Source organism: Bidens hawaiensis, unplaced genomic scaffold, assembly GCF_021521415.1.
Source record: "Bidens hawaiensis isolate Kalapana, Puna unplaced genomic scaffold, B.hawaiensis_p1.1 tig00016757_1, whole genome shotgun sequence".
NCBI lineage: Eukaryota > Viridiplantae > Streptophyta > Magnoliopsida > Asterales > Asteraceae > Bidens > Bidens hawaiensis.
In genome coordinates, this window is record NW_027492541.1 from 197,128 (window position 1) to 205,295 (window position 8,168).

Sequence of the window (8,168 nt, forward strand, 5' to 3'; positions counted from 1 at the left end):
GTGATGTGAATTAAACCGACGTTGGCTTATTGATACAAATTAATAATACATTGATACAAATTAATAATACCACTTAACACTTTATATTTATGTTGTGTGCAAATTAAAGACCTTTATATTTGTTGGTCTACTGCCGTTTTCCGTTTTTAGAGCCAACTGTATGTTTTAAGTTTTGGATTATAAGTCTTAGATGTAGATTATTCATCATAATATTATCAAATACCGGGTTATCTCCATTACGTAATTATATACTTTGTATCTATCTGAATTAACCTCAAAATATCGATTAACCTGACTAAACCTAACAAACCAGAAACTTAATAGGGCCGGGTGGTTGGATGTTTTTTGGAAAACCGATTAACCCAATCGGGTTAAACCGAAACCCGATCGGGTTGACCCGATTAACACCTCTAGACACAATGAATAATTCATGTGTCACTAAACAAAAAGTTTCAAAACAAGTATAGAAGTCTTAATTAACACATAATCCATCACGACGTCACATATTTGAAACAAAAAAACCACAAATCCAAACCATATTTGAAACCAAAAACTATAGAAACAAAAAACCATAAAAACAAATCATAACATCCGCTGAAAATATAAATATATAATATCATGTTCTCACGGTTCGGGAGTGTATATATAAAAAAAATTATACAGATTGGCCTGTTAGGACAAGTAATCAATCGTGTTGTAAACAAGTCGACCTATTTAAAACACAAAACCTGTTAAAATCAAACTCAACCCTGTAAGACTTGTCTCGTGCCATGTTAAAGGTATGTCTGAAATTCACAGCCCTAGTATTTGGTTACGGTTATTAAGCCCACATAAAAAATTCTAGAAAAAATCGGAAGAGTAATACAGAGGAAAGAAAAAAAGATGACAAAGCTTCTACAGATCAAAATTTGCTTAGGCCCAAGTAGAAATGCACAAAATGAGTTCTCGGCTCAAATGGGTTCAGACTTCGGATTAAAACCGGTTCAAGTTCGGTCAAAGAACCAAAACTGGTTCGATTCTGTTTATAAGAGTAAAAGGGCATATTCGATTCCAACCAGTTTACAACAGGTTAGGTTCAGGTTTACACGGTTTCAACAGATGAGAGCTACAAAAGTTTGACTAATGGTTCGAAAATAAAATGCTTTGATGGGATGCAGGACTTGGGATTGAGCTGCACTGGACACTTCATCTAAACTAATAGAAGTTACCCAAGATATTTAAACTAAACCGTTAAAATAGATAAAATACAGTTGAATCTTACGATCCAGCCCGGTATTATACGACCGGCTCCTAGTAACCTCAAACCAAACCACTTGCTACGGTTAAAACTTTTGAAGCCAACCATGAAACCAAACTAACGAGCAGTCTGCCTGTTTCAGAATTATGTATCAAAATTGTCATTAAAGTTTAAAGAAAAGAACATACCAACATAATAAGGGCAAACTGTTGACTTTGTTAACAAGCATAAATAGTGCAGTGACATCACATAAGTATTTAGGTGACGAAAATGCCAATAAAAGAAACTTAATTAAACATTCTTCTTCCTTATCTTGCCCTTGGCTCTGTACTTCTTTTTGCTGAGTTTCAGTTTCTTCTTCAACTTTCTCCCAATTGGTTTTAATGATTTTGCAGTTTGATTGCCTTCATCCATCTCCACGTCTGCATAATTACATCAACGTTGAATCATACAAACATGAATGACAAAAAAAAAATACATATATAAAGTTATTCGTTTAACCATGAATAACCCTTGTCGACAATACTCAGAACTGATATTTAAACCAAACATATTTGTATCCGGATTAATATTGTCTTACAAAAATGATTTTTACAGACCAAACGCAAGCCTCATATCAAACAACTAAATCTCTTTTCGAAACTTCCCTACGATTGTGACATGGCGGCTGCGTGGTTTACAAAGAGCACACCTGAGGCGCAACGTTTTCAAGCACCAGGGTATTGTACAACTAACTAAGTTTTTAGAATGCGTTGTTTATATAAAAAAAACTTTGCGGCTGGCTAATGGTGCAAACGAGCCGAGCTCGGACTGAAAAAAAGCTCGATCTGAATCTGAGGCCAAGCCTCAAGTAAAGTTGGTTTGGTTTCAAGTTATCATATAAATCAACAATATATTGACAAAGAAAAACGTATAAAAGCAATACCCATATCGGCGGTGGCATCCATGGATGTTGACTCGTCGCGGCGAGCACGAACAGGGAGTTTAGGGGCGTTAAGTGCAGCTTCGAGAGCGGCGAGCTTGGCTTCTTCTTTCTTCTCGTACAATGGAGCTACCATCTCTCGCTTAATGGCTCTCAATCTCTTTTCTCTCTTGCATCTCATTGATTTCGCCATTTTTCCTTGTAGCCGCTGCTTCTTTCCTTAGGATTTGGCGGAACAACTAGGGTTTTATATCAATAAGGTATCTTTCACTGGTCCCTTTACCTCTTCTTTGTAGGGGTAGCAATTCCAAACCTAACACCGAAAAAAAAATATAGGTTTTCTTTTGACTAATGATGTGAGTAAAGTGATATATAAAAATTTAGAAAATAATGACCAAGCACAACGAGAAATAATAACCTTGATTGTCCTAAATCAAACCACTAAGTGGACCTATCAGGTGTAGTATAGTTATGGGAAGACCGGTAATATCGAACCTTAGAGACACTTATTAAATTAACGAAACTAGATCTAAAAAGCTTAAATTAATAGTTTAGAAAATATTATTTTTTTATTTATTTTATTTTAAAACTAATAATTAATTAAACTAATTACTTAATTAAATTAAAGTAAACGAGAAAATTAATTTACCGAATACGACTTTAGCAAATTCAAATACGAGAAAGGGTTACCTAGGCAAGGAATCCGAATTGTCATGACTCGAGCTTTTATCGGTTATGGGAAATTGCTATAGGAATCGGGAATCTAAAGATATGAAACCCCTAGGAAACCTAATGGATCCCTAATCACTCTCAAGGTGTCACTTAAGAGGAAATTCTAGAGATCATGTAAACATATCGGCTTATTGGTTCACATGTCAGTTCACCAACTATGATTAATTACCTTAAAAACAACTAACCCGTCGGTTAACTATCTCAATGCACCTAAGTACACGGGGTGGTTTATGAACAGTCTAAAGGACACAGGTAAACAGCGAAATTAAGGTAAAAATAGGCAAACCTACTGTCTGATAATTTAACCTAAAACCCTAACAACGCAGACAAACTCGACAACTTTTCACCCGTCGGATATTTAAGCAAGTAAGTATATAAACTTCTAATAATATGTCAAAAATAAGTTTCTATGGTGAATGAGCTCAATAAACCATAAACAGTTGGAAACACACAATTAACAACCTAACATGCGACCTATAATCGAAAGACATTCAATCAAGCAACATGTGAAACATTCATTTAAGTACAACTCAGAAATAAATATGCATAAAAACATCCAATAAAGTTGATTAAAACTTTTAATTAATCAAAATCCCATAAACAAAAACCGAAAACCATTTCAAAACCTTAACCAATCAACAAAACATCATTCAAGCCCAAGTAATTAAAAGTGTATAGCCACTAATCATGATCAAGGATATAAAATAAATAAGTTCAACAATTGAGTTCATAACAAAAATTAATAGAAGCCAACCGAATAATAAGAATGTTTGATTGAGTTGATGTAAACCCGAACACTCTATAATATTTATCTTTGCTGTTGCAATGATCAAAGCTTCAAACTGAACTCCGCTCTTGTTTGTTTGACTTGCGGCTGCTCACTGCTGTGTGTCACAAATTGCTTGCGTTCCAAATGCCAAGAATAATAATATTCTATGTTTTGCCTTCTGTCGGCCTTCAAAAAAAAAAACTTTTTTGTTTGCCTTTTATATTGCTTTTTCTTTATTATGGCAAAAGATAATTCTTATTGAGACTCCAAATGCCGACTCCACTTTTATAATTCATTCTCGTCGCAATAATCTCCTAAAACAAAATTATATTTCGTTTGGTCCCTACCAAATAATTCCTACATCATAACAAAAACAAAGATAATAAGTTTCCAATCTAAATAATTGATTCGTTGGTTTTTCATTCAATCAAACTTATTTTATTCTTTTTAATTGTAAAATCAAGAGGACCATTTTATTGTCGTACGTATTCTTTCTTTTTCTTTTTCTTTTTTTTTTATTCTTTTTATTTTTTAACCTTAAACATATAAAGTAAGTAAAATCAATAGGTATGAACGTTGTTTAACGTTTTATTCATTGTCTCAAGTTGTTTAACGTTTTCTCTTGAAACTTTATTTAAGTATGAGCCACTTAGTAGTAATAACTTAATAAAAACTACTCAAAACATAAAAGTGTAGGAAATATTAATATAAATTATATATAATTTAGAATATATCAAATATCCCTATAAGTAATCTTTTATTCGTCCTAAAAAATATGTATTGCAATGGAATCATAATTCAAAGTCGATCTTTAAAACATATGGGTTAATTTTTAATCATTGATAAACGCAAAAACCGTGATTGCCGATATTATTGTCCACTTAAACCCAGCTACCAGTCTATTAAGCCCCCATCATATTTAACGATTAAGTTCAAGTGATATCAACAAACCTAAAGGTCTCACACCTAACGAGTTACAGGTCCGCTTACCCCCATCTCAAGCATAATCAAGACAACAAAACCGGGTTGAAACAGATTGGTTCAACCTATCACCGTAAGCTAAAAACCTTTTAATGGTAAGAAGAAAATGCACTTAGGTGGAATTTAGATGGATGAATGGTCAAGTGAGGTCGTGCGAGCAATGCCTAAACCTAAAACTATATTAATGGATTTCGGCCCATGAATTGTTCACCCGAGTTGTAACCCAGTATATGACAGTCCCAAAACTCCACCATTAGTATTTCCTAAAAATATTTACTGACTAAAAACCTCGAACCCTAATAGTGTATCCTCAGAGTCATCATCCCCTTGGTAACACGTAAGCTCTCGGCACCGTCTAGTATGTGCCTTTTGGCTTCTTTTTCTATTTTCCAATGCTTCTTTGGCATTTGCATAATTTCTCATTTACTTTGTCGCAGCTCGGGTCAGGTCAAGATTAACGGACCTCAACGCCCGATATGCTCTTTGCTCTAACTCAGCCGGTAGATGACACACTTTCCCGTAAACAATTCTAAAGTGTGTGGTCCCAATAGCTGTTTTAAACGCTGTGCGTAAAGCCCATGGCGCATCATCCAACTTGTCGTACCAGTCCTTTCGGTTCTTGCCGACAGTTCTCTTCAGGACTCGCTTAACTCCTTAGTATGCGTTCTCCACTTGCCCGCTCGTCTGTGGATGATATTTGGTGGAAAACCGAATGGTGACCCCATATCGTGTCAAGGCGTTCTCCATCTGGGCATTGCCAAAGTATGTGCCCATATCACTGATCAAGGCCTTGGGAGTACCAAACCGACATAAAAACCTCTTCAAGAATCCCACAAGAACTCGGGCGTAGTTAGTGGGCAAGGCTGGAGCCTCAACCCACTTAAAACGTCGTTGATGGCCACGAGAATGTATTGATTCCCTCAAGAAGAAGGGAACAGACCCATGAAATCAATGCCCCAAACGTCGAAAACCTCATAAACCTGAATAGGGTTTTTAGGCACCTCATTACGGGATAAGATGCTACTAGTACGCTGACATGCGTCATAGTGTCTGACAAACACGTGTGAGTCTTTTAAAATCGATGGCCAATAAAAGCCGGAATCTAGAAATTTCCTCGCGGTGGAAGACGGACCATGGTGGCCTGCACTTAAACCCTCGTGACAATGCCTAAGAATCTCACGACCCTCTTCCCTACTTACACACCTCCTCAACACTTGATTGACGCCTACACGAAACAACTACGGTGCATCCCATATATAATGACTGGAATCTGCGAGAAACTTCCTCCTATGCAGATAACTCAAGCCCTTGACCACCACCCTCGTCCAGATAATTCGTAATGTCGGAGAACCATGGCAGACCCTCTTATTCAGCACTCACGTACAAAACTGGCTTTCTCTCAAATCTCACCCTCACCATCATCAACGAATCGTTAGGAAACTTATCCCCGATGGCATCCTCTCTAATCTCCTCTTTGTTCAGATCCTCCAGATGCGATAAGTGATCCGTGGCTACATTCTCCACTCCCGTTTTATCTCTAATCTCAATATCGAACTCGGAAAGCAAGAGAATCCATCGTATCAAGCAAGGCTTGGCATCTTTCTTGGTGAACATGTATCGCAATGCCGCATGATCAGTATAAACGATGGTTTTGGACACCATGAGATAAGAGCGGAATTTGTCGAACGCGAAGACCACTGCTAGAAGGTCCTTTTCAGTAGTCGTGTAATTCTCCTGAGCATCATTGAGGGTCTTACTCCGTAATAGATAAGGTGGAAGTTCTTGTCCTTCGCTGACCTAGAACAGCCCCTAACCGCAAAATCACTAACGTCGCACATGAGCTTGAAGGGCAAGCTCTAGTCGGGTGCTACTAAAATAGGGGCGTTAACCAACTGCCCCTTGAGAAACTCAAACACCTTCAGACAATCAGCATCGAAGTCGAATGTGACGTCCTTCTCAAGAAGGTAAGTCATGGGCCGGGTGATCTTAGAAAAATCTCTAATGAACCTACAATAGAAACTCGCTTGCCCAAGAAAACTACGAATGGATTTCACACTAGTCGGTGAAGGAAGTCTACTGATAGTGTCGATTTTAGCTTTGTCTACCTCAATACCATGTCGCAAAATTTTGTGCCCGAGCACAATGCCTTCAGTCACCTTGAAGTGGCACTTCCCCCAGTTCAGCATCAACTTAGTTTATATGCACCGTTTCATCATCCTCTCAAGGTTAGAAAGACATTGATCGAATGAGTCCCCATATACCGAAAAATTGTCCATGAAAACCTCCATGGAACTCTCGATCATGTCCTAGAATATTGCTACCATGCAACGGAAAGTAGCCGGAGCATTGCATAACTTGAAAGGCATACGTTTGTACACGAAGGTTGACAAATACAAAGACAAAGGACTAAAATGGAAATTTCGAATTTCAAGACCCATCGTGCTACGCAGTAGATCAAAATAAACCCATCAAGAGGTGTTGCGATGAATACATCACAAATACCAAGACAGGGGAGGTGTTGCGCTATGCGATGAACCACGTTTCAAACCATCACGATACGCTATGTGGCTTCCACGGTTAATAGACACGTGTGGAACCACATGGTACGATCTGAAAGACCACGTGGCTAGCCTAGGGTTGACATGGCAACCCTATTCAACGGCACCATTTCATCCGTCACGATACGCAACGAATTAAAATAATCAAAGGCGGTTATTGATCCCATCGCGCTACACGATGTAAAGTTTAATATTCCATTGCGATATGCAATGAAGCAAAATTTCTTGCCTATAAATAGGGTGATTGGGCTCTATATATTGACATCCCAAACACACCTTCACTTTCACTTATTTAGCCTCGGGACTCATGCCCAATTTTGACAATCCAACGGGTTTGTTTCTCGAAGTATGTGCAAGTTCCAACAATGTTTTCTCTCAAATACCCAACAACTAGTAGGAATGCTGCCCACTAAAAGCTTAGGCATTTCATCCAAGTACCCGCATAAGGTATGGTTTCTACCTAAGTATTTTATTAAATTGGTTTAGACCTTAGTCGGGGATATAGTGTGTACCTTAATCAAACATAAGTTGAACATAGTTTTTATAAGCCAAGGTTATAGTTAAAAATGATGATTATTTATAATTAAGAAACATTAAAATATTTCATGCAATGGGTAGAACTATATTAACGTCTTCTTGAAGAAGAAACCTATCGTTGACGTTTCTTCGTGAAGAAGAAACGTAACACATAAATGATAAATAAATAAATAAAAGGGACTAAAGGTCTAAATGTTTTACGTAAACAATTATTTATCAAGGTAAAATTTATGTAAAATAGACTAAAGGTCTGAAGCTAGATCTTTTGATCTAGATATTTATACAAGGTTATTCTCATACTATAAGTTCGAGGTAACTCAAAGCATTAACCAATGAAAGCAATGAGCGAATTAAATGTGAATACACCCATATCTATAAATCTTTTTACCGAATCGAGTACCCAGAAACCAAAGTTTGCATGGGATAATATAT

At 37.1% G+C, this 8,168-nt stretch overlaps 1 protein-coding gene across 1 annotated transcript; it reads right to left on the minus strand.

The window, feature by feature from the left end:
- Nucleotides 1–1,408: 1,408 nt before the first annotated feature.
- On the minus strand, nucleotides 1,409–2,357 carry LOC143552029 (uncharacterized). The gene is made up of 2 exons (XM_077042336.1): nucleotides 2,163–2,357; nucleotides 1,409–1,659 (listed from the first exon to the last, which is right to left on the minus strand). The coding sequence occupies exons 1-2, from the start codon at nucleotides 2,350–2,352 to the stop codon at nucleotides 1,529–1,531; spliced, it is 321 nt and encodes a 106-aa protein (XP_076898451.1). The 5' UTR covers nucleotides 2,353–2,357; the 3' UTR covers nucleotides 1,409–1,528.
- Nucleotides 2,358–8,168: the final 5,811 nt, after the last annotated feature.

Excerpts from the sequence above, each read along its gene's own strand:
- LOC143552029 (XM_077042336.1), bottom strand. The coding sequence starts at position 2,352 with ATGGCGAAATCAATGAGATGCAAGAGAGAAAAGAGATTGAGAGCCATT. Across the intron at positions 1,660-2,162 it reads GGATGCCACCGCCGATATGG|ACGTGGAGATGGATGAAGGC; the intron begins GTATTGCTTTTA and ends GTAATTATGCAG.